The sequence below is a fragment of the Symsagittifera roscoffensis genome, chromosome 4 (assembly GCF_963678635.1).
Source record: "Symsagittifera roscoffensis chromosome 4, txSymRosc1.1, whole genome shotgun sequence".
Lineage (NCBI taxonomy): Eukaryota > Metazoa > Xenacoelomorpha > Acoela > Convolutidae > Symsagittifera > Symsagittifera roscoffensis.
The window spans coordinates 37,278,447-37,304,161 of record NC_087065.1 but is presented as its reverse complement, the minus strand read 5'-3'; the positions used below and the strand labels follow the sequence as shown (position 1 = coordinate 37,304,161).

Here is a 25,715-nt window from a genome sequence, read left to right as displayed (position 1 = left end):
AGAAGGAGGAGGGAGGGGAGATTGCTCAATTGATCTTCATCTTCTTCATTTTTTTTTCAGGAAAAGTCTTAAAATTTGTTCAGACTGAAGTTCAATTTTTCGCAAAAGTTCCGTTCATTTCCTTTGTTAAAAGGAAGGCAAACTCCTCTGTCGTTCATTTTCTTTGTTAAAAGGAAGGCAAACTCCACTGTCGAATAGCGAAAGGGTAAAGGTCACAAAAGACGTGATCAACTTAAATTTCGAAGGTGGAATTTAATTTTCAGATTTCCCAGCGAATTTAAAATTTACTTATTGATCCAGTTTTCTCAAATTGGGTCAATTTTATTGAGAAATTGCTAAAAATGAATTGTTCTAAAAATTCATAAAGCTTTAAAGGCATCTATTTTTCGTCGAAATTCAAATGTTGAGATTTTAAAAGAAACAATTGCTTTTTTTTCTGTTTAATTGCGTTTATGGACTGTTCCAACTGTCTGGTCGCAAACAACAATTGCAAACAACAACTGTATGCTATGTTTGCATTTTCGCCTCTTTCCTTTTTAGTGTTATGCTTGGATTTGTCACTTGATTATGTTTTTTATTCCAAATTTTCAATACGATTGGTGGCCAATTTTTGATCGAGATACAACTACAAGTTTCTGTTTTTCGTGTTTCGTACATCGATAAGTTTAGCGCCAGTTGTTTTGCGGGGCAAAATCCTGTTTCGTAAAAAAGCCTTCGGTATCCAGTGAGGTAGTTTATTTAAAATCTTCCAGTAGAATTATGTACAAAATTCATGAAATATCTTATTCAGTGGAAATGAACGAAATGACAAAACATTTGTTTTAGTCGTGTTTTTTCGGAAAAGTCTTAAAATTTGTTCCCGCTCAAATATATCTTTTCACGATTTGGTTTTCGATGCAGTTTCGAGTCGAGTTTAAGTTTGAGTTTCTGTTCAAATAATTCAAAATTAACTCGAAATATTTTAAGGTTTCACTGATTAAATTTTAGCTCTTTGTTTTAAGCGTATTTTTTTTTCTAAGACATCAATCTGATAATTTTTGTAAATGTTTCAACATTTTGCTATTTTAACATAGGATTCGTTATATTTTCGTTTCCGAATACTTCTAAAATGAGTTAATAACTTTTTTGACGAGTTTTTTTGGTGATTTTAATAGGCATTCTGTTTGGTTTGAAAGTTATAAAAATTGTTTTTTTTTTGCATCTGAAATTCAAGCATTTGAAAGCTTATTAACTTTTTTGCAATTTTAAAACTCCATTTACCCTTTTGCACTGTCAGATTCACCTCTCTGCTAGCTCTTTTTCCTTATTGGCTCTTTTCACTTTGAAAACTGTTTCATTTGAATTTCTGTTTTGAAAAACTAATTTGCCATTGTCGTTATGTAATGGAATTATGCATGGGGAACAATTTAAAGCGCGACTAGCGTAAAAGTTTGAAAACATGAAAATGTATTGACTAGCATAATATTGATAGCTTTTTTTCTCAAAAATACAAAACAACGATCATAATCTTTTGAAAATAGAAAATCGGGGAACTGAGCAATCAACCAGCATAAAATTTTTTAACACATGAAGCTTGATCAGTCACACCCGGAACTGATTGCTTTGAATCCAACATGATCGCTGATCCAACGGGAAAAAACTGATCTATATACTTGCTTCTGAATAGATTTTTTAAAATTTTGACTGAATATGTGTTTAGTGCTTCGATTTTTATACTAGTCGATGCACCACCCAATTTAACTGATGTGAACACATTTGTGATTCATATCTTACATCGTAACATCACGCATTCAGCCATAATATCACTTCAGACATTTGGAAAAATGGAATATTTGAAACGTAGGATGGGGAAATTTGAAACGCGGTGGTTTTTGCAAAGGGTTTTTTAGGCTCCCTTGTACATTTTGTAATGATTTTCTGTGTACATTTATTTGATCAATATGCTGAAAGAAAACGCAATCATTGATGCCGTTTGTTTACCAAGATAGTATATGTGACTAGTCTGGTATTTTTAGGCAGGATGGAACAGGTGCTACGGCAAGTGTATATGAACCTAAAGCTGTTTGTTCGAACACGTGGCCAGAAAGTTTTGCTTTTCCTTTTTTTAGTCTACCGAGGCTGCTTTAAGCTTTTATTAGGAGTCAATGAATGTAGTTCAGACTCTTATATATGTCGTGATGATTTTTTTTGGATCAATTGAGTAATCTCCCACATTATTCGATGTTTAATTATTCACATATTTAACTGGCTTTTTCCTGTTTTGTTTGAAGAAAAATGTGCAATTGCAAACATTAATAAGATGCTGTAGCGTTTTTTGGCATAATTTTTTGAGGTCAGAAAACTCACCCTGGTAACCTGTTTACTTCGAAGAAATGATAGCTCAATCGATCAGAAGGAGGAGGGAGGGGAGATTGCTCAATTGATCTTCATCTTCTTCATTTTTTTTTCAGGAAAAGTCTTAAAATTTGTTCAGACTGAAGTTCAATTTTTCGCAAAAGTTCCGTTCATTTCCTTTGTTAAAAGGAAGGCAAACTCCTCTGTCGTTCATTTTCTTTGTTAAAAGGAAGGCAAACTCCACTGTCGATTAGCGAAAGGGTAAAGGTCACAAAAGACGTGATCAACTTAAATTTCGAAGGTGGAATTTAATTTTCAGATTTCCCAGCGAATTTAAAATTTACTTATTGATCCAGTTTTCTCAAATTGGGTCAATTTTATTGAGAAATTGCTAAAAATGAATTGTTCTAAAAATTCATAAAGCTTTAAAGGCATCTATTTTTCGTCGAAATTCAAATGTTGAGATTTTAAAAGAAACAATTGCTTTTTTTTCTGTTTAATTGCGTTTATGGACTGTTCCAACTGTCTGGTCGCAAACAACAATTGCAAACAACAACTGTATGCTATGTTTGCATTTTCGCCTCTTTCCTTTTTAGTGTTATGCTTGGATTTGTCACTTGATTATGTTTTTTATTCCAAATTTTCAATACGATTGGTGGCCAATTTTTGATCGAGATACAACTACAAGTTTCTGTTTTTCGTGTTTCGTACATCGATAAGTTTAGCGCCAGTTGTTTTGCGGGGCAAAATCCTGTTTCGTAAAAAAGCCTTCAGTATCCAGTGAGGTAGTTTATTTAAAATCTTCCAGTAGAATTATGTACAAAATTCATGAAATATCTTATTCAGTGGAAATGAACGAAATGACAAAACATTTGTTTTAGTCGTGTTTTTTCGGAAAATTCTTAAAATTTGTTCCCGCTCAAATATATCTTTTCACGATTTGGTTTTCGATGCAGTTTCAAGTCGAGTTTAAGTTTGAGTTTCTGTTCAAATAATTCAAAATTAAATCGAAATATTTTAAGGTTTCACTGATTAAATTTTAGCTCTTTGTTTTAAGCGTATTTTTTTTCTAAGACATCAATCTGATAATTTTTGTAAATGTTTCAACATTTTGCTATTTTAACATAGGATTCGTTATATTTTCGTTTCCGAATACTTCTAAAATGAGTTAATAACTTTTTTGATGAGTTTTTTTGGTGATTTTAATAGGCATTCTGTTTGGTTTGAAAGTTATAAAAATTGTTTTTTTTTTGCATCTGAAATTCAAGCATAACTCCCAAATGGCATAAAAACAGACTTTTTCTCAAATGGCATAAATTTCAAAATTTCCATGACAATCAAAAGCTTTTTCAACATTTGTTTCTCCTTTTTTTAGGAACGACAAGATGTGTGAACAAAATTTGAATTTATAGCTTCCAAAAAATGTTACCTGGCAGTTTTACTGGATAAATTGATCCCACAAAACTAATTACTAACAACTTATGCTTTTGATAAGGGTTCTTAAAGTTTTTTCGAGATAATGTCAAACAACACTTGAATTGACAACTTTGCTACTTTTCACACCTTGATCACTAAACAAAGATCCTCTCAAAATATTTTGCAATGCAATTGTTGCATGGGAATTACGCCATTTGGGAAACTTCTCAGTTTTATTCCATTTGGGAATTATGCCATTTGAGACGTAATCAGTTCAGACTCTTAAATAGGTCGTGATGATTTGTTTTTCGTTTTTCAGGAAAAGTCTTCAAATTTGTTCAGGCTCAAAATTACTTTTTCAAAGTTTGACTTTCGGTTTCTTTTTGAGTTAATTTCCATTCTTAAAAGGAAGGCGAACTCCCAGCAAAATTGAAAATTTCACAAAAAACTTCTAGTTTCGAAAGTGGAATTAAATGTTCAGATTTTCCAGCAATTTTAATCCTTTATCCAGCTTTCTCCAATTGTGTTATTACTATCAAAAGTGTCAATAATAATTGAATTGTTCTTGAAAGTTTTTAGGCCATCTATTTTTTTGAAATTTGACAGTTTCGATTTTTTTTTTCAAAAAACAAGTCGGTATTTTTTTCTGTTTACTTTTGTTATTGACTCTTTTGCAAATGCTTCTTTTTCTGTTAAAGTGAAGAGTTTGTTTTCGATGGCTCTGGGTAGTACGATCTACTACTCGAGAAATAAAAGGGAAAGATGAAGGGAGGTGTGTAGATGATATGATGTAAATTTAACATATTTTGATAAATCGAAAGATTCGTTGTACCTAAGAAGTAAAACATTTTATTTTTCTCCGCTTAATGAGACACCTGATAATGGGCGGTAATGGTCTATCGGTGTTCTCCCAAAGTATGTAGATTTGATGTTGGAAATTATTATAAATTACTGGAACTAGATATCGTTTGGAAACAATTCATTATTTTTGATGTTTATTGTGATTATAATATTGTTATTACCATCTGCGGTTTTATTGATAATGTACAATAAACGATGGCTAAACTTTTCTAATAAGGTTAAGGATTTTTAATGTCAGAGCTCTGTTTATAAATGCCAATTATGCGGAACTTTATAGTGGAAATTCTTTGGAATAAAATTATATTTTTTGAGTGGAACTTAATTGGAACGAGATATATTTTTTCTTCTATATGATTTGAAAGCGTTAATCTGTTTTAGTATTGCATCCTTGCTGGGGAAAGAAATCGAGACTAACCCTCAGAACTCAGCGCTGCCTATTCTGTACGAGCTTCAGCGCAAGTTTAACTCAGAAGCAGAGATAGTTTCAACGTAATGAAGTTACTCGTTATAACTGAATTAACAATGTCCCGGAAAGGCGGTCAAGAAATTCAAACGGGAATCTTGTTCAGCGCTGCTCCAGAAAAAGGGAACTTTTAGAATGGGCTTATTTGAGGGTCTCTTATAAGTCAAAATCTTCTGTCCCGCTTTAGGCCAAAGAACAAAATTTGAACTGAAATTTCAGACTGACGCACAGATGAAATGTAAGTCAAAAACAGATGTGATATGTTGTACTGTTGTTACGTGCATTAGTTTTGTATCTTGTGTTTTTGGCTCTGAAAATTAAAAAAAAACTGTTTCGTTTCGTGTTGTTTTCTTTCTTTTCATGACTTTCTGCAGCGCGTGTCTAATACCATTACAATGGTGTGATTTTCAATGTTAAACTGATTATAAATCAACGAAGAATAATTTTACCTTACAACCGATGGCAGGAATTTGACGTTTAAACATTTTTGTTCTCATTTTTTCATCTGCGGAAACAGGAAAGATTAGTTTTCACTATGTTTAGTACTCTGCGAGTTGCCTTGGCTAAAGTACGGTGAAAAAGGGATAGAAGATTTATTTATTTCATTTTTCAAGTTGTTTCGTTCATCGATTGAGTTGCTAGAATTTTGAATATTCTAATTGCCTCTAAATTGCTTACCATCATAGATACTGCCATAGAAATTTCTGAATCCCGGGAGATAAAAACTACGTGCTCGTTTGAAAAAATCCCCCGTCACGCTTTTCCACCAGAGTCGACTTTGAAAAGGCAGTCACAGTTACTGTCGCTCTAAGCACGCGTAGGCAATGAATGAATAACGATGAGGTTCGAAATTGTTTACATTTATTTTTTTACCCAACTCGTCATAGAAAAAACAAACGTCAGCAACTAGGAAATGAAATACCTTCTTCTTGTATGAATATATACAATGGTGTACCAGTTTGTCTTAAACATCAAAAAGTCAGTCCCAATTTACACGAACAGTAGTTTCCTGTAGATTAACTTGTTATCGCAAAATTGATTATGTTTTACTAAGGTTTTACTTTAAATTGTTAAAAGTTGATGCTTTATTTCCTTTGGTTATCATCTTCATCCAAGCATGAACTAACGCAACAAATGTATCACTACAAAGCCTTAACTAAATATCGTTCGAGGAAAAGGCGCAAAATTTTTTAGTTGTCAATAAAAGAACAAACAACATATTGCGATTTAGCTTCCTTAATTTGCTGTCTTGTTTGAGTTTAAGTAGTTTATTAAAATTTTTCTGTCAAGTAGGCCTCTTAATAAATTTTCCATATCATCACGAATCTTTTCCCTTGCTGGTTACGCTTTCTTTAATTTTACGACAGCCTGTGTATTTTATCAAATATATCCTTCCGGGTTCATATTTAAATAAACACGTATATTTTTATCTGATTTTCTAAGTTTACTTGTCTGGTTTATTCGATAACAGGCTTTTGGTTTGCAGCTTCTCATATTGTGCTAATTATTTTCTCAATTTTGACGCTTGATATTCTGCTGACAAATTTGATCTCAAATTGCCTTATAATTTAGCTGATGCACGTAGTTGAGAAAAAGAACTGCTTTCTGAAACTAAAGTTTCATCAATTGACCTTGGCCTGACCTTATTGAAATCGACCAAAAGAATTTTTCAGCAGCTGCTCAATTATCCTAATAACTGACTGCATTCGTTTGCTTTCGTTAACTCAGCTTTATAATGGCCAGCTCCGCCAAAGTACTGCAAATTTTGAATGGCATTTGCCTGCTGGGTATAGCGGGATACCTTATCACCAAAACTCCTTGGACCGCCAGTACAAGTTTCACTGATGCCAACTCGGGAATAATTAAGCCAGAATTTAGTCCAAGAAAAACCAACTTTGAATCAGTTAAAGAAGCGGCAATCTCTGAGATATACGCAAACGTCAAAACAGAAGATTACCCCTCGGCAGATTATGCGGGAAGAGAAAGAGAGGTGGTCGATTTGCCTCTTCTGCACAAATGGTCAGTGAAATTTCCGCAGTGTGAGGAACCTTTTTACAGACTGGCTTTCGTCAAGACTCACAAATGTGCGAGCGACACAATATCAGCACATTTGATGCGTCTTGCTGAAGAGAATAGTTTAGAGGTGCCATTGCCAACTGGCCAGTGGAATTTAAACTGGCCTTACCCTCCCGGCAATTTTTACCATTCGAGAAAGAAAAATAAAAAGTTCGACATGCAAATACTTCACATGATGTATGCTCCGGAAACATGGGATAAGTTTATGGAGCCAGACTACAAATTGATATCAGTTGTTCGCCAGCCATTTCATCATTTCAAGTCCTTTTTCAACTACTTCGCAATCGCCAAGAAAATGAATGCTGAATGGAATATTCCGATTAACGAAACGTTTCGAAGGTACCTTGAAAATCCAGAGGATTTCTTCAGAAAATTGAAGAGACCGTTCTATAAAAACACAATGACGTTTGACTTCGGCTTCCAAAATGACATTGATGAGCCACACGACTTTGTGAAAAACTGGCTGATAAATTGTCGTTAGTTATGGTCTCAGACTACTTCGACGAGAGTATGATAGTGTTACGTCATCAGTTTTGCCTCAACATGCGAGACATTTTGATCAAAATCAAAAATGTTTCCCGAAAATATGTATTTGGTCCTAAGGAAAGCCAAAACTTACAAGAGGAAGAGAGATTAGAAAATCAATACATGAAGTACGCTCCAGCCGATTATTTACTCTTTGATACGTTTAATCGAACATTATGGAAAAAAATAGCTGCCATTCCTAATTTCTACGAAGAGCTGGAAGTTTTTCGCAATTTGAGCTCAAAAATGGACGAGCACTGCGTGGCAAGAAGACTGGGTACTGTAACTGAAGATTTAGTCATTCCAGCGGGAAAATACAATGAGCTCATGATTATCACTGCACCATTTTGCACCAGGGCCCAAATGTCAGTTCTGGGATACATTAGCCGACTTAAGTCCCAGCGATATGATTCAAAGTCTCCATATTATCCTAGGATATATGTATAAAACTCCGCGTATTTCAAAAAAGAATATCAAGAAACAGCATATAAGTTTTGCATTTTACTCAGGCGCGGATCTAAGAATTTCTTGAGGGGGGGGTGGGGGAGGATTTTCAAAAAAATTTTGAGAATTTTGTCGACCTTTTTTTTAGGTCGACCAAATTGATTTTTTGATTTTCTGAGGTCTTCCAAATACTATAAAGACCCTAATTTGACGGCGTTTTTGGGCACTTTGTGGAAAATTTTGACCAAAAAATTGCGTTTTTTGGCGCGCGCTCCCCTCTCAAAATTGGTATATATTGGCGCCAAAGGCGCCTTTAGAAAAGATTTAGGGTCCGTCACCAAAAATAGTTATCTCAAAATAGTACAAAGGGGGGACCCTTTGGGTCGGCTGGGGGTCGAATCCCTGAATAGGGCGTCCGCACCACGCCCCCACCCCCTAAATCCGCTACTGATTTTACTATTTAATTTTAATGTTCGTTAACGCTCAGATTTGATCGTTCCTGTTTACGGTATAACGCACACCGCAATCATTAATTAAAAATTACTCTTCTAGTGTTTCTAGATAGCAAAGGCAGGACTCAATAGTTTACTGCCCAAATGTGGCTAGTTGGTGACGTCAGGCTCTGGTAATTGCAAGAAAACAAAAAGGGCTTGAGGATACTAAAGATATACGATTCATTTCGATGCGGTTTCGGGTCTTGTTTAATATTTCCTCCCCTATCGCAAAGATTCTTGCAAAGACCTCTCATAGGGATGGAATTTCTTTACTAGGTATAGTAGGGGAAAATAGTTTCCAAGATCCTATTTCTAATTATTTTTCCTCAAAAAAAAGTAATTACATAGCGGTCAAATAGATGAGAGCTTTGTTCTGTCTGCTCAGTTGTTATTTAAAACTACATTCGAAAAAGACTTTTTTGTTCCGACTTTCGAAGAAAACGGAATATTTATGCTCGGTGTGGTTTTTTTGATTCAGTCAATTTTCACCGATCGAAATAATAATTTTCAACAAAAATTTTTTATTCCCCATTGAGGAAACTACTTTGCTTCTTGAACAGCAGTCTGTGTCTGTTTGTGAAACAACTTCTGGCTCGGGAAAAATTGTTCTACACCAATCCAAGAAACACTAAAACACGTCGTGCGAGTTTGAGTTGCATAGCACATTGAAGCCCTTTTAGCAATTCGGAACGCCTAGGAAAATTCCGTAAACATTTTTTGCTGGCTTTAAGAAAAAATTCTTTCAACGCTAAGCTTTTCAGACTAAACTTGATTATCCTTGCGATAAGCAAGAGTATTGCAATCGGGTACTAGACTTTTTTTCACGTAATTAACTTAAGGCACAGGGTCTCCACTTCCAGAGGATCTCTTCTGACATGCTGAATTTCTTGAAAATTTAACTTAAAGTACTAAATAAAAACGAAGTAGTTACTTAAGTAGTATTTAAGTCAAGCCCGTTTCAGGTTCTAATTATCTTTTCGAAAAAAATTAATTCGCAATTTTTTCGGGTTCGTGGGCTTGTCCTCGTTTTTTTGTGAGTTAATGTTCCGTTTTTCGAAACGCCTTTTTATCTGGTAGGGTTTCTAATGGTTTACTTTTAAAGCATGGGTTTTGTTCCAATTTAAACAAGTTTTACTATAACTGAAACTTCACAACTTTGTTAATTTACCATGTCTGGTTTCGAGTTTTTTTTTCATTTTTTCGTTTTTTGCAATCCGATAATATACTTACTTTTTTCCCGTAAACAACTTTGTCCACAGGACTCAACTCTGGACACGTTCGCGAATCTTTTTTGAAAATCCTCTTTTCTTCATCGTTTTTGCAAATCATACTCCTCTTGTTTGCAAATGTTAAGCTTGGTTGAGTTCTTTTCAAAATTTGCTTGGGGAGGGGAGCGAATCCTTGGGGGGGGGGAGGGAAGACGTCCGCCACCTCCCCCAAATCCGCCCCTGCATCTCCGATAATTTTCTGTAAAGCTCTGGGGGTTTGAAAATTGCTAGTTTTTCGTGTTCTAGACCAAATTTTCCGCGCTTTAAAGAGTTTATTCAGAATGCTGAGAGCGTATAACGCTAATTATTTGTGAGTGGCGAATTATCCCGCACAACAAAATCGTTTCAAATTGAATTGAGGCTAGCTGCTAATTGGTAGTGTGAATTTCGAACGACTCAAAGTTTAACAATTAGATATTGTCCAAAATGTATAGCTTTTCAATATTTTTTTCCCACAAAAACTATTCGATTTGAATTAAGGGACAGACAGAACATTCCGGGCTTTGCCCGTATATACGAGCAGTCTTGTTTGAATAAATGAAGCTTTTCTGAATATGCCATGAAAAATTTGGAAATGTATTTTTCTAATTTCTTTTTTTTAATTTTTTTTACTTACACCGAAAGCGTGGACGAATTGTGGATGAAATCTAATAAAGTCAGTTTCACGCTTATTCCAGACCGGCCGACCTCCAAAAAAAGAGGACAAATAGGAACAATTTTTGTTTGTTTATCAATTCAAAGTTTGATCAAAATATGCATTGGTACGGAGCTAGGAAACTACTTTGCTTCTTGAACAGCAGTCTGTGTCTGTTTGTGATCGATCACGGAAAGTGTGAAACAACTTCTGGCTCGGGAAAAATTGTTCTACACCAATCCAAGAAACACTAAAACACGTCGTGCGAGTTTGAGTTGCATAGCACATTGAAGCCCTTTTAGCAATTCGGAACGCCTAGGAAAATTCCGTAAACATTTTTTGCTGGCTTGAAGAAAAAATTCTTTCAACGCTAAGCTTTTCAGACTAAACTTGATTATCCTTGCGATAAGCAAGAGTATTGCAATCGGGTACTAGACTTTTTTTCACGTAATTAACTTAAGGCACAGGGTCTCCACTTCCAGAGGATCTCTTCTGACATGCTGAATTTCTTGAAAATTTAACTTAAAGTACTAAATAAAAACGAAGTAGTTACTTAAGTAGTATTTAAGTCAAGCCCGTTTCAGGTTCTAATTATCTTTTCGAAAAAAATTAATTCGCAATTTTTTCGGGTTCGTGGGCTTGTCCTAGTTTTTTTGTGAGTTAATGTTCCGTTTTTCGAAACGCCTTTTTATCTGGTAGGGTTTCTAATGGTTTACTTTTAAAGCATGGGTTTTGTTCCAATTTAAACAAGTTTTACTATAACTGAAACTTCACAACTTTGTTAATTTACCATGTCTGGTTTCGAGTTTTTTTTTTCATTTTTTCGTTTTTTGCAATCCGATAATATACTTACTTTTTTCCCGTAAACAACTTTGTCCACAGGACTCAACTCTGGACACGTTCGCGAATCTTTTTTGAAAATCCTCTTTTCTTCATCGTTTTTGCAAATCATACTCCTCTTGATTGCAAATGTTAAGCTTGGTTGAGTTCTTTTTAAAATTTGCTTGGGGAGGGGGGCGAATCCTTGGGGGGGGGGGGGGGAGGGAGGGCGTCCGCCACCTCCCCCAAATCCGCCCCTGCATCTCCGATAATTTTCTGTAAAGCTCTGGGGGTTTGAAAATTGCTAGTTTTTCGTGTTCTAGACCAAATTTTCCGCGCTTTAAAGAGTTTATTCAGAATGCTGAGAGCGTATAACGCTAATTATTTTTGAGTGGCGAATTATCCCGCACAACAAAATCGTTTCAAATTGAATTGAGGCTAGCTGCTAATTGGTAGTGTGAATTTCGAACGACTCAAAGTTTAACAATTAGATATTGTCCAAAATGTATAGCTTTTCAATATTTTTTTCCCACAAAAACTATTCGATTTGAATTAAGGGACAGACAGAACATTCAGGGCTTTGCCCGTATATACGAGCAGTCTTGTTTGAATAAATGAAGCTTTTCTGAATATGCCATGAAAAATTTGGAAATGTATTTTTCTAATTTCTTTTTTTAAATTTTTTTTGCTTACACCGAAAGCTTGGACGAATTGTGGATGAAATCTAATAAAGTCAGTTTCACGCTTATTCCAGACCGGCCGACCTCCAAAAAAAAGAGGACAAATAGGAACAATTTTTGTTTGTTTATGTCAAAATATGCATTGGTACGGATGGATCAAATATGCATCAAAATATGCATTGGTACGGAGCTAGGAAACTACTTTGCTTCTTGAACAGCAGTCTGTGTCTGTTTGTGATCGATCATGGAAAGTGTGAAACAACTTCTGGCTCGGGAAAAATTGTTCTACACCAATCCAAGAAACACTAAAACACGTCGTGCGAGTTTGAGTTGCATAGCACATTGAAGCCCTTTTAGCAATTCGGAACGCCTAGGAAAATTCCGTAAACATTTTTTGCTGGCTTGAAGAAAAAATTCTTTCAACGCTAAGCTTTTCAGACTAAACTTGATTATCCTTGCGATAAGCAAGAGTATTGCAATCGGGTACTAGACTTTTTTTCACGTAATTAACTTAAGGCACAGGATCTCCACTTCCAGAGGATCGCTTCTGACATGCTGAATTTCTTGAAAATTTAACTTAAAGTACTAAATAAAAACGAAGTAGTTACTTAAGTAGTATTTAAGTCAAGCCCGTTTCAGGTTCTAATTATCTTTTCGAAAAAAATTAATTCGCAATTTTTTCGGGTTCGTGGTTTTGTCCTAGTTTTTTTGTGAGTTAATGTTCCGTTTTTCGAAACGCCTTTTTATCTGGTAGGGTTTCTAATGGTTTACTTTTAAAGCATGGGTTTTGTTCCAATTTAAACAAGTTTTACTATAACTGAAACTTCACAACTTTGTTAATTTACCATGTCTGGTTTCGAGTTTTTTTTTCATTTTTTCGTTTTTTGCAATCCGATAATATACTTACTTTTTTCCCGTAAACAACTTTGTCCACAGGACTCAACTCTGGACACGTTCGCGAATCTTTTTTGAAAATCCTCTTTTCTTCATCGTTTTTGCAAATCATACTCCTCTTGATTGCAAATGTTAAGCTTGGTTGAGTTCTTTTCAAAATTTGCTTGGGGAGGGGAGCGAATCCTTGGGGGGGGGGGAGGGAGGGCGTCCGCCACCTCCCCCAAATCCGCCCCTGCATCTCCGATAATTTTCTGTAAAGCTCTGGGGGTTTGAAAATTGCTAGTTTTTCGTGTTCTAGACCAAATTTTCCGCGCTTTAAAGAGTTTATTCAGAATGCTGAGAGCGTATAACGCTAATTATTTGTGAGTGGCGAATTATCCCGCACAACAAAATCGTTTCAAATTGAATTGAGGCTAGCTGCTAATTGGTAGTGTGAATTTCGAACGACTCAAAGTTTAACAATTAGATATTGTCCAAAATGTATAGCTTTTCAATATTTTTTTCCCACAAAATCTATTCGATTTGAATTAAGGGACAGACAGAACATTCAGGGCTTTGCCCGTATATACGAGCAGTCTTGTTTGAATAAATGAAGCTTTTCTGAATATGCCATGAAAAATTTGGAAATGTATTTTTCTAATTTCTTTTTTTTAATTTTTTTTACTTACACCGAAAGCGTGGACGAATTGTGGATGAAATCTAATAAAGTCAGTTTCACGCTTATTCCAGACCGGCCGACCTCCAAAAAAAGAGGACAAATAGGAACAATTTTTGTTTGTTTATCAATTCAAAGTTTGATCAAAATATGCATTGGTACGGAGCTAGGAAACTACTTTGCTTCTTGAACAGCAGTCTGTGTCTGTTTGTGAAACAACTTCTGGCTCGGGAAAAATTGTTCTACACCAATCCAAGAAACACTAAAACACGTCGTGCGAGTTTGAGTTGCATAGCACATTGAAGCCCTTTTAGCAATTCGGAACGCCTAGGAAAATTCCGTAAACATTTTTTGCTGGCTTTAAGAAAAAATTCTTTCAACGCTAAGCTTTTCAGACTAAACTTGATTATCCTTGCGATAAGCAAGAGTATTGCAATCGGGTACTAGACTTTTTTTCACGTAATTAACTTAAGGCACAGGGTCTCCACTTCCAGAGGATCTCTTCTGACATGCTGAATTTCTTGAAAATTTAACTTAAAGTACTAAATAAAAACGAAGTAGTTACTTAAGTAGTATTTAAGTCAAGCCCGTTTCAGGTTCTAATTATCTTTTCGAAAAAAATTAATTCGCAATTTTTTCGGGTTCGTGGTTTTGTCCTAGTTTTTTTGTGAGTTAATGTTCCGTTTTTCGAAACGCCTTTTTATCTGGTAGGGTTTCTAATGGTTTACTTTTAAAGCATGGGTTTTGTTCCAATTTAAACAGGTTTTACTATAACTGAAACTTCACAACTTTGTTAATTTACCATGTCTGGTTTCGAGTTTTTTTTTCATTTTTTTGTTATTTGCAATCCGATAATATACTTACTTTTTTCCCGTAAACAACTTTGTCCACAGGACTCAACTCTGGACTCGTTCGCGAATCTTTTTTGAAAATCCTCTTTTCTTCATCGTTTTTGCAAATCATACTCCTCTTGATTGCAAATGTTAAGCTTGGTTGAGTTCTTTTCAAAATTTGCTTTTAATGTTGGTTGTGATTTTCGCCCATTTTATATCGGTTTAGTGGCCTAATTTTGAGTAGTTTCAAGAGAAACATAGTTTTATGTTCACTTCTGGATCGCACAAAATGCTGAAAATATTAATAGAAATTATAGTTCAAGTTTTCTTGACAATAATTTTTTTTGCTTTTGTTTTTTCGGCTTGGTAAGTTTCGAACTATATATCGTTTTAATGACTGCATGTTGCGCCTATTGATGGACGAGAAAAGTATTTTGCGTAAGTTTGAGAGCAAAACATGTTTTAGTTTGGATGGGACTGAGAAAAATTTTTATGACAACAGTTTTGTTTTCAGCTCAACAGGGTTCGACCCAAAGTTTGTCGCTCTGCTTCGCCTGTGTACAAAATTGACTCCATATCAAACCTGCTAACAAATATGATGCAAATTGATGTCATATCAAGCAAACAAGGGACAGTGATTGTGTTTTTTGACGATACTTAATCGGTAATTAGTGCATGAGGACTAGCTTATATTCTTCTTCTTGCAAACCCTTAAAAACATCGTCAAAAAATCTGAAAACTGCAAAGTTGTTGGCTACTTTGTAAATGTGGTCATAGGATTGTCTGTAACCAGTTGTTGTTGCCTGGCTCTGAATAATGTTGTTCATAATTTTTAATGATATGTAAGCACGCGAATAGTGAAAAAGGTCGCTTAGTTGCTTTTTTGTCCATTGTTACCAAAATTGGCATGCTGGCTAATTAAACTATGATAAATATGTTTGGTCTTCACACGTAACTTTAACAAATTACTCTTAATCTTTTGTACAAGAACTGATGTAAAATGAGTATCAATCAGGTCTCAATAAGTATTTTTTCAAAGCCAGTAACTTTTCTTGATACGAGGTCGTATCATCAAAACGAAAACAATCGTCGGCTCTACGACAATGTCATAGCTGTGACTCATCTGTGATGGGAGAGGGTGATGGACAAATGCTTGAGAACAGTAGAAAAGTGCGTTTCAGGGGTCGGGGAGAGTTCTAATTTTAATCCCTTTAGGGGTTTAAGGAGCCAATCAATCAATTGTGTGCTAATTGTCAAGTTAGTCTCAGCTCAGGATTTATTGTCAACTTTTTTATTCATGCACTTCGCTTTACTAGGTACAGCAAGAAAGAAATTAAGTATAAGTACAATTAGTGTTTGCTCGTATGTCAGTTGAACTGTCAATAATCTGCAAACACCAAAACAATTAAAATTTTGTCATATATTTTGTATTTTTCTTGGAAAACTGGTAGTTTACTTGACAAAACTAGTTTGTTTGACAAACCTTGACAAGTTTAGTTCATTTGATTGATCCCGCTGTTTCCTAATTTGATGAAGCGATAAGTGTGCACGAACGGGGTTCGAATCTCGAACCTTTGGGTTTCAACCCTTCTCATAATCTCTTCACTAGCAAGATCAATTTGTGTATCAATGCTGGCGGCTTGCATATGTTATCGCATAAATCTACATAAAGTTAACCTGTAATTTTAAAAGGCGCCAGCCACGGCTTTTTTGAAAGAGATTAGTAGGATCTTATATTAAAAATTTTCTAATCGAAGCTAATGTGTTGAAGGATTTTAATCAAAAATCAAGGATCTTCCAATGTTTAAATTAATTTTAAAGACCTTAGTCAGCAGATGTAAATTTTGAAAACTCTCATTGAAGCCTGAGATTATCTATGACTATTGCTCGGTGTGGTTTTTTTCGTCAGACAAAGTTTTGACTCTTAACTAGCCCGTTCGAAAGGAGTGGACTTAAACCATCTGAAAATTTATGTCGTTTTCATTGCATCTGAGCGGCGTTTCAATCCGGCTTCGCAATTGTTCCGCTTTGGTTTGAGGTAAACTATGTGGAAGTAGAAATGCGTCGATAGACGCAAATTGCAACGTTGCACTTTTTACTGCGTGAGGGTGGTAATTTTCAAAAACAAAAAAAAAATTTTTTTTTTGGAAATTTTTTCAAGATAAGAAAAGAGAAAATCGGCTTAAATAAAGAAAAATTGTCGTTTTCCTTATTTTTAGCCTGGCTAAAAATTCCGGCTTTGATCTAAAAAAAAAATAATTTCAAGATTGTTGAAAATCTGATTTTTCTTTAAAATGTTCGCTATTCGTTCAAAGAAAAACGTGGTTTTTCAAAATGATGTTCGGTATTCGTGCAAAGCTCAAAAAATTCTTGTGACCTGAGTAAAGTTTGAATCGAAAACAAACGTTTTTGATTGCTTCGTAGCCACTGATTTTCATTTTTGACCTTCTTCAACTAGCAAAGAGCGCTTCATTTTTTCCATTAAAAACTTCGGATGTATTAGTGAAGTAAAAGCATAAGTAACACATTCACTTGTACCATTGTCTCCGAAGTTATGTTTGTTCAGTATATTAGAAATCATGACGATCCAACTTGAAAAACACAATTTATGAAGTATTTTATGTTGCGATCTTCTGTTATTGATATTCATTTATTACAACAAGTAAGAAACAGATTTAGCAAATTCACTTATAAATAACAATGGCTTGGTTTCAGGTCTGGCACACTCTTTTTATATTATGCCTGTGAGTGGTAAAGTTGAAAAAATTAAACAAGCATACTGCTGGAGTGAAAACTTTGCCAAGTGCAAGTGTCGAAAGCAAATAAACTTTAAAGATGCTAAAAATAAGAGGCCAAAAATGCCGAAAGCAAAGACTAAAATGTTTTGTGAGTTGGGCGAAACATAAAACAGTGCTACTTTCATAATCATAATCCGTTCATCATTGTGAATTGCGCAATTATCTGTAATTTTTTATACAATTTCTTTTTTGAAAAAATCTGGGGGTTGAAATGGGAACTATTTTGTTTAATTTGAACTTCAATAATAATAATTTACGTGTATATCAAATTTATTTAATTTTTCAGTATTAGGTAGGTCCAAAACTTGTCATTCCTGTCTGTAAAATTGCTGAGTAGTTTAAGCAGCAGCATTTGCATTTTGGGTACTCCAGAAAATTGTGACGAGCCTTTGTTTGACTTCTTTGTTTGCAAAGACGTTGACATGCAGTTTTTAAGTTTAACGAGACTTTGTTTACGGTCACAGAATTTTTTTCACTTAATTGGTTAACTTTTGCCGTTTGAAACAGAAAACTTTGTGCTGCGTGTACGAAAGTGTGGTAGAACACCGTATGCTTGATCAAAAGTTTATTTTAAACTTGAGTCTGGTTAGTATGGATAACAAACAGTGGCAGATGTGAAATCCATAGATTAATATCAAGTTGAGTTCATTGTCTGCTCGTCACGGTGAAGTAACTCCTGGCCGGATAGGTTATTAACTCCTTAGTCTAATACTGATCCGCGAAGTCAGATTTGAAACTACATTTCTTTCACTGAGTCTTGATGATGGTCTGATCCGTTAAGCTGATCATTGCGCAAAATTTATTGAGGGTTTCGTTATGAATCATGATTAGTTTTATTGGTTGAAAGATAAAAATGGTTGAAGTAAAAATGAGCATCGATCACGTCTCAATAAGCAGTCCAGTATTTTCAAAGCTTGCAACTTTTTTAAACGAGGTCATATCATCAGAAAGAAAACGATCGTCGGCCCTGCGACGATGACATATCTGTGAACGATGTCTCAGCTGTTGGGAGACGGTGATGGAGGAATGCCTGGGAACATGAGAAATGTAGGTTTCAGGGCTCGGGGAGAGTTTTTATTTTAATCCTTTTAAGGGAATTTCAGCCTTTTCTTATTACACTTGCGAGAGCAATTATCTTGTAATCGGGAGCTTAACTTTTTTCCGTAAACAACTTTTCCTACATAACTGTAAGAAATTGAAGTTATTTATTGGTGAACCTTAGTAACTTCGTGACCTTTTCTGACTTGACCTAAAAGTAACGCGGATGCCTTTGTATCCTTATGTTTGAAGCGTGAGTCCCAGTCGGATTTTCTGTATGTATGAAATTGAATATTTTTTTCCTGGAAAAATTGAATTATCGTACTTTCGTTTGTCTGCTTATCTTATCGTTTGTCGGCTTAATTGCCGTATCAGGGAACTTTCTTGTGCTGCCGGCAACTTTCATTGTAGATTCAAGTGTTTTTGGTTTACCCATAAAATTTGTTAAATTATTACCCGTTCTTTGTATATTTTTCTTGGTTTTTTTTTCTATTTTTTTCGCTCAAATTTTTTTTTGGGCTTAAATAGTTTTGATTTAATTTTATCGGTTCAAATAACTTATTTTATATCGCTTCAAAGGCAAAAAATGATTGAGTTTTTTATTTGGCTAGTTTTTGTAACAAGATTTCAAAATGTTAAAACCAAATTGCTCAAAATTTTTTTGACTACAACTTCTGTAGGAATTATTTTGTTTTAGGCTCAATGGGCGTCTACCTGCTTGTTTTCGGTGTAGAATTAAACAACTTTTCACAAATTAGTAAGAAATTGATGGTGCTTTGTTATCGATTTTTTGCAATTTCTACACCCCTTCCAACTTGGTATAGAGTAAAGGCAGACGACTTTGCACCTTATGGTCTGCGGATCGAGTCCGGGACGGACTTGGTTTCTTTTCTGTGTCTAGAACTGATTATTTTCCCGCAAAAAATGAATAGCCGGACTAGTGTTAATCGGCTTACTTGTTGTCGGCTCGGTTGCCACACCATAGATTTTTTTTGAGTCGTAAGCATTTTTCATTGTAGTAGCAAGTGTCATTAGTTAACCACTGTAGTTTGTAAATTTGCAATATTGACTGTTATACTGTCCGTTTTTTTGTGAAGTAATTTTATACGGCCACATTTTGTGGGCTCGCGTTTTGTCGGGTTACCAATTTTTGCATCGAATTAAAAATGTATTTTGAATTTGATATTTTTTATAGATTTTAATTTGAATTTTTAATAAATCAGGTCGGTTTGAGTATAAAAGTTACAAATTCAAACTATTTAACTGCTCAATGTTTTTATGACAACAATTGCCTTTGGAGTCTTTTTCGGTTCGATGGGCGTCTAACCACGTTTTTTCAGCTTAATGAACGCTCGGAAACTAATTAAAGCTTGTTTGATGCTCGGTGGCTTGCAATCTTTACGCTTTTGTTGTTTCGCAAATGATGCAAAGCTCCGCTTCGCCTTTGTGTGTTTTTTGTCAAAATATCTATGTGCAGAATATTCTAAGCTAATTGCACAACAACAGCTCGTCTTAGTTTATGATTTACTTGATAAAATTGACAGGTCATGGAAATGTGAACAAATCGAAGCCGACGGGAACTGGTTCGAGTTCAAGCAGAGACAAAGTGAGAGAGAGAGAGAGAGAGAGAGAGAAGGAAGAGACGTGGTGGAAAATAGATCGTTCTCTTCTTTAATCAATAATAATAGACCAAATTTGAGACCACTAGTAGATGAACCCTCTCTGAATTTCTATTGAAATGTCATTGGGTAATTCTGTTGTCGTTTTTTGTCGAGGATTAATCCTTATATTCTTTAAGGATTACTAATAGCCCATCTTGACCGTGTACTGGAAAAACTGATCTGTCAGAACAGTTTTTGAAACTAAGGATGAAAAAAATGAGCTGACTCATTGGACGACTAAACAATTTTTAAATACTAAGCTAATTATCCAAAAATTGAAAGTGATATCTGGTTTCATTGAAATGATAGTTTTGAAAAATGTTCGCTCAAATGAACTTAATTATTTTGCTATTTAAAATGATTTTTTTTTCGCCGTAAAACTTCAAAGGCCACCTACCTTACTACCAGCCAAAAGCTCACACCCTTATCTGTCTCTAAGTTTCTCCAGTCGACAATAATTAAAAACTATTTTCCAAAATCAGATACTAGACTTGTCACCCGTAAATAACTTTGTTCACAGGACTCATCTGAACTTATTTCCTCAAAGTCTTTATTAGCAAAAAGTTTACCGCAACAGACATATTTTGTGCATGTTAGCTACATGATTATTTGTCTTAATTTAAGTTTGCTTTTTATGGTATGTGTAGTTTTAGCAACTTGACTTGTTCAAATTTCCGTTGTTATTTTTTTCCTTTTTTTCCGGCTTGATAGGCGTGGGCTTATATCATGTTGGCCTTGTGGCACCATATTGCGTCATTCGACGAGCGAAGCAAGTTTTTGTGTGCGTGTATCTGTGTGTTTTGAAGGTGAGCGAGACTTGATAACTTTCTATAGTTTTTGTGATCTTTTTTGTTTTTTTTCATTTTTTTTCGACTTTGGAGTAGATTTTGGATTATACTATAACGACGTAGTAGCTTCATTTTGTTAAGAGTCATTGAATGTATTTAGATTGTGATGATTTTTCTATTTTTTAGGAAAAGTTTTAAGATTCAATCGAGCTCAAATTTACTTTTTCGCGGTTTGATCTTTGATTATTTTAAATTCATTCATTTCCTTTGATAAAAGACAAAATCCACTATCAAATAGCGAAACTGTGTTCACGAAAAACGTGATCGAAGTCTGAAAAAAGTTTAATTATCAGATTTCCCAGACAAATAAAAAAAATTACTTGATTCACTTTTCTGAACTTGGGTGTATTTTATCATTAAACTGTCAATCATAAATTGTTCTAGAAACTGAAAAACTCCTTCAAAACCATCTTTTTTGTTCATGGAAATTCGAAAGTTGAGGTTTTTCAAAAAAAGTCCGAATTTTTTTCTTTTTACTCTCGTTCATTTTATCCAAGTGTCTGTTGACTATGATTTTATTTGATGAGCCAGGACATTTTTTCTGGGTGTGTTGGTGTGCTTTGAGGGTTATAGGGACCTAATTTTTTTAAAAACCTTAAGTCTTGTTGAATTTTTTCAGCTTAAAGTGTTCCTTCTAATGTATTTTTTTGGCTTTTTTAACTCTCGGTAAACTTTCTTCTGAAATTAATTCTAAATTCTTCTATCGCCATGGAGTTTTTTGGTGTCAAAGATGGCTGATTCATTTTGATAGATTTAGGTTTTTATGAAATTTTGGATGTTTTTTTTTCATTTTTGTATCGCAATTGGTGCAAGGCTCAACTTTGCCTCCTTGTGAAAGCTGACTACAAAATAAACGTTGCATGCTTTAGTAAATAAGGGGGCTCTTCTAGTTTCCCACTGGTGAAATTAATTCTAAATTTTTCTTTCGTCATGGAGTTTTTTGGGGTCAAAGATAGCTGATTCATTTTGATAGATTTAGGTTTTTATGAAATTTTGGATGTTTTTTTTTTCATTTTTGTATCGCAACTGGTGCAAGGCTCAACTTTGCAAGGCTCAACTTTCATAAAATTACAATATGAAATTGTTTTGAAAACTTTTCATAAGGAAAACCTGTAAGTTCTAAAGAAATCTATTCAATTGCTCAAGCTGGAGTTAAATGCAATTTAGCAGATCAAAAGTCACGTAAATAGGATTTCTCTAAGCGAGTTTCAGAAAAAACTGTAAAGTGGATCTGGAAACGTGCCCGAGAGGAGTTTGTCTGCAAGATGATAAATAAAACTTTCGTCATTGGCTCTTTGGCTACGACAAAATTGATTTTGTCGGCGCGCACTTCCCCCTCAAAATTAATATACATGATGGCGCCGAAGACGTCTAAAGAAAATTTTCAGGGTCGGTCAGCGATAAAAAGTTACCTTCCTTAAAAAGTAGTAAGGGGGACCTTTTAGTTCGGCCGGTAGTCAATCTTTTGAATACGGTTAATCTCCCCCTAAATGTGCTCTGGTTTTCGTGGTTTTGTTTTGTTTCGTTTTTAGGGACTTTTAATATCGATGTTGGTGATCAATTTTTTCAGTAGTTGTTTGCTGAAGTTTGTTGCGTGACTTTTGATTTTCAAGTCAATGACACTACATTTTGTTTTAAATTAAGTCAGTTTTTAGCTAGCCAATTTTTGCTTCGAGGTGTGACATTGAGCTTTTTGCTTTTTGACGACCTAGCAATTTCGTTTTTACAAAAACAAAATTGCAACTTTTTTTTATAACTTACGACTTTTTTTTGAACCACTGTTTGAAAATAACGATAGCCGGTCAGTGCGCAAGTAATACAGGATAATCCAGAAACCGTTCCAGATTTTCTAGAAGAAATTTTTTCAAAGTTTCGAAAACGCGTTTTTTTAGTTTCCGTTAATTTTTTACTGAAGAGACAAGTAAATTGAGTATCAAGCTGCAAAAGTTGGGTAACACATAAGCATCTTGATTTTTTATGAATCAGAGTTACGACTCTATGGGCTGCAATATGTTCAATCATTCGATCCATAGCCAAAATTATCTTTCAGCTCCATGAATATTCGGAAGAACAATTTTATCCAAACTCGAAAACAAAGAATAATTTGGATAAAAACCTTATTTTGCGTCGTTGGTAATTTTTGTTTACAGAAAGAATTTATTTCCATTTTAATTTATCGTTCGGTTTTGCACAATACTCTAAAAAGACGCATCAGTGGAAAAAATGCCAGTTGCGTAAATTATTGTTTCTTAATTCTTTTTTGAATATGCGATTTTATTTCAGAGCTTTGTAAAATCAAGGTTGATGACGTTTGCGTACATTAACACCTGCTCATGACTTTTTCCAATTTGGGAAAGCACTTAAAGTTAATTCCTGATCTTGCCGAGGCATTCAATTGCTACCACAAGTATAAATATTTATGTGATAGTGACTAAATATTATGCTTCTATTGGGATCAATTCCTCCAAAAAATCATCTAGTTTCTTTCATATTGAAACAGACTTTGTATTATTTAATATGGGAATTTCGTACTCTCAAATCTCATCCGAAGAAATGCGTGTGTACATCAGAGACACTGGTTTTTCAGTGCCCAAAATTCAGATGCTCAAAACCCGCTTCGACGCTCTGGATAGAGGATTCAAAGTCAGCCCTATTTCCCTGTCATCCATTATCTCAGACTTACTCAACACCATTTATCTGCAATATTAGGGCATCACATCACGCCATTTAGAAATAATGATGCAGCGACAATAAGTGTTTGGTTTATATTGAAACCTGCATGCACTTTTTGGAAAAAGCCATCAACTCGCATATTTTTTTTTGATAACGGAAAAAAGTAAACAATTAAGTAGCCGGTTTTTCAAGTAATGGCTGAACATATATTTTGAAGATATTCTGAAATAATTTTGTACTGTGGCCAACGGCGGATTTAGAGGCTGTAGACCCCCTAACAGTCCAAAAAATCGGCCGGGGATATATTATTCCCATTTTTAGGACACCCAACCCTGAAATTTTAAACACTATCTTTATAAATTTTCTGCTTTGTGTTTAACAAATATATAACCTTTTTATGATCTTTTATAAATTTTCTGTTTATCCACTAAAGAACCACATGCTTAATAAATTGTGCAATTTTTTTGTTATTTTGTGCTGAGAATTGTTGCATCGCCGTTTTGCCTCGAACCACCCACCTTTTGACTAAGACGGTAGCTTTCTACGGTGCTGAAACATCAGGATACATAATGTCTTTTGGAATTTCAGAAGAGCCCAGTAAATGAATTCGGTCAATTTAATTAAAAGTTAACGAATAATTTTAAGCTCTTGAGACTCTCTCTTCCCTCCTCGAAAGTTGCAGATCCGCCCAAGTCTTCCTGATCGCTAAAAGTAATTCATTCAAAAGTTATTGGTCGTGTCGCATATTCTTTAGGGCTACCTGGACAGGGGTGATTTTCTGGCGATTCCAGAGCTGGTTCTGAATCCGGTGGGAGACCGGATAATAGATCTGTTTTTCCAGCAGAGGCAGGACGAAGAGCATGGCGGCATGGGAATGGGAGAGAAGCTCACTTTCAGGTCAAACATGAAACAAGCTACATTATTTCTAAAATAAAGTAGTTTTTAAGCTATTTTTTCCGTTCTCAAACTACTTTTCCACTATTCTCGCTTTTGTTCTCAGGCAGAGAGAACTTTATCAAAAAAATGACGTTTGAGCCATTTTTTTGGCTAAGAAAATATTGATAAACTTTGCTTTTAGGAATTTTTTGAAGGCTATTGTGATCTTCCGACCTGTGAAAGACAAGGGATGTGGGGTCGGCAACATCCCTTCATTGGAGGAATCGACGCCGAATAGCCGCAGGGATGACTAATACAGAATACAATAAAAAATACTTCAAGAAAACGTTGCCTGTTTTAACTGAAGGTTCCAAAAGTCGCGTTAGCATATTGATGACTATGCCTCAAAAATGGACTAGCAAGTTTTATAAACATGTCTTTTTGGCCGTAAAAGCTTTTTTCTTCAACAGCGCTCGTTTTATTGTATTTTGTGGCGTGTGGCAGAAACAAACTGGCGTTTGCGTTCCGCATGTATGACTTGAATGGGGACGGGTCTATCACTAAAGAGGAGATCCTGGGAGTGCTGCTGATGATGGTGGGAAACGAAGTGCCTGATGAGCAGCTCACATGCATCGCCCAGAGAGCTATTTTGGAGGTCAAGAGTAGAACCATTCATGATTTATTCAGTCACCCACAGGTGAAAGCACTAACTTACCAACCACTGAGCTACAAGTACTTTGAAAATCATTTTTTGAGCCAATTTTTGTTGACTCAACTGAATCTGATGCTACTTATTGGTATGCTATTCGAATGCTGTCCGTGGTCAATCGACTCATATATTGTACACGAACTGACTTAAAGAGGTTGCAATATTCTCTACACTATCTCTCCACAGTCAACGCCAAAATTGAGTAGTTTAAAATCAATTTTTCCATTTTCATCCAAAAGTGCATACCTATTTAAGTGAACCTATGAACTTTTGAAACAGTTGACTCAATTTGCAAAGTTCTGTATATATGGAAGAGCGTTTCTGTTTGGAATACTTGGTACAGTGTTTTGAAAGTCCTAAATCTACGTTCTTTTTGAAGCTTACTGGGCCTTAATTCAAGCGATAATGGCAATTTTCCCCCACATATAAATCTTTGCAAAAATGTTTGTTAAGATGGTCTGATTATTTTGAGTATTGGCAGGGGGGCTAAATGAGTTCTGATACAAATATTTTGTTATCATACTTGAACTTGTAAAATTACTTATTACACCGCAAAGTTGATGCTCATGCGAGCTAGGGGTAAAGGGTGGGTAGAGCCCATGTTATAATTTAGCTTAAGATTACACTTATTATTGAAGATTGCTTGTAAAAAAAACGCAACCATTGTAAGTAAACAGCGTTTTGTCAAATAGTCTGGCGTTTTTCCAGCACGGTGA

The 25,715-nt window shown here is 35.0% G+C and overlaps 2 protein-coding genes across 5 annotated transcripts in view; one reads left to right on the top strand and one right to left on the bottom strand.

Annotated features, from left to right (window-relative positions):
* The window catches only part of LOC134843621 (kinesin heavy chain-like), a 405,881-nt gene that overhangs the window by 298,764 nt on the left and 81,402 nt on the right, over positions 1-25,715 (bottom strand). The window lies entirely within an intron of this gene.
* LOC134843855 (calcineurin B homologous protein 1-like) overlaps positions 1-25,715 on the top strand; it is a 49,904-nt gene that overhangs the window by 16,106 nt on the left and 8,083 nt on the right. Inside the window, exons 1-4 of one of the 3 annotated variants that reach the window (XM_063860165.1) lie at positions 23,144-23,384; positions 24,169-24,311; positions 24,493-24,594; positions 24,795-24,945. In XM_063860165.1, coding sequence (XP_063716235.1) covers positions 23,259-23,384; positions 24,169-24,311; positions 24,493-24,594; positions 24,795-24,945 — 522 coding nt within the window. In that variant the 5' untranslated portion in view covers positions 23,144-23,258. Of the gene's footprint in view, positions 1-4,989; positions 6,810-23,143; positions 23,385-24,168; positions 24,312-24,492; positions 24,595-24,794; positions 24,946-25,715 lie in introns of those variants that run through there. The other 2 variants (XR_010162615.1, XR_010162616.1) reach the window with 2 other exon arrangements.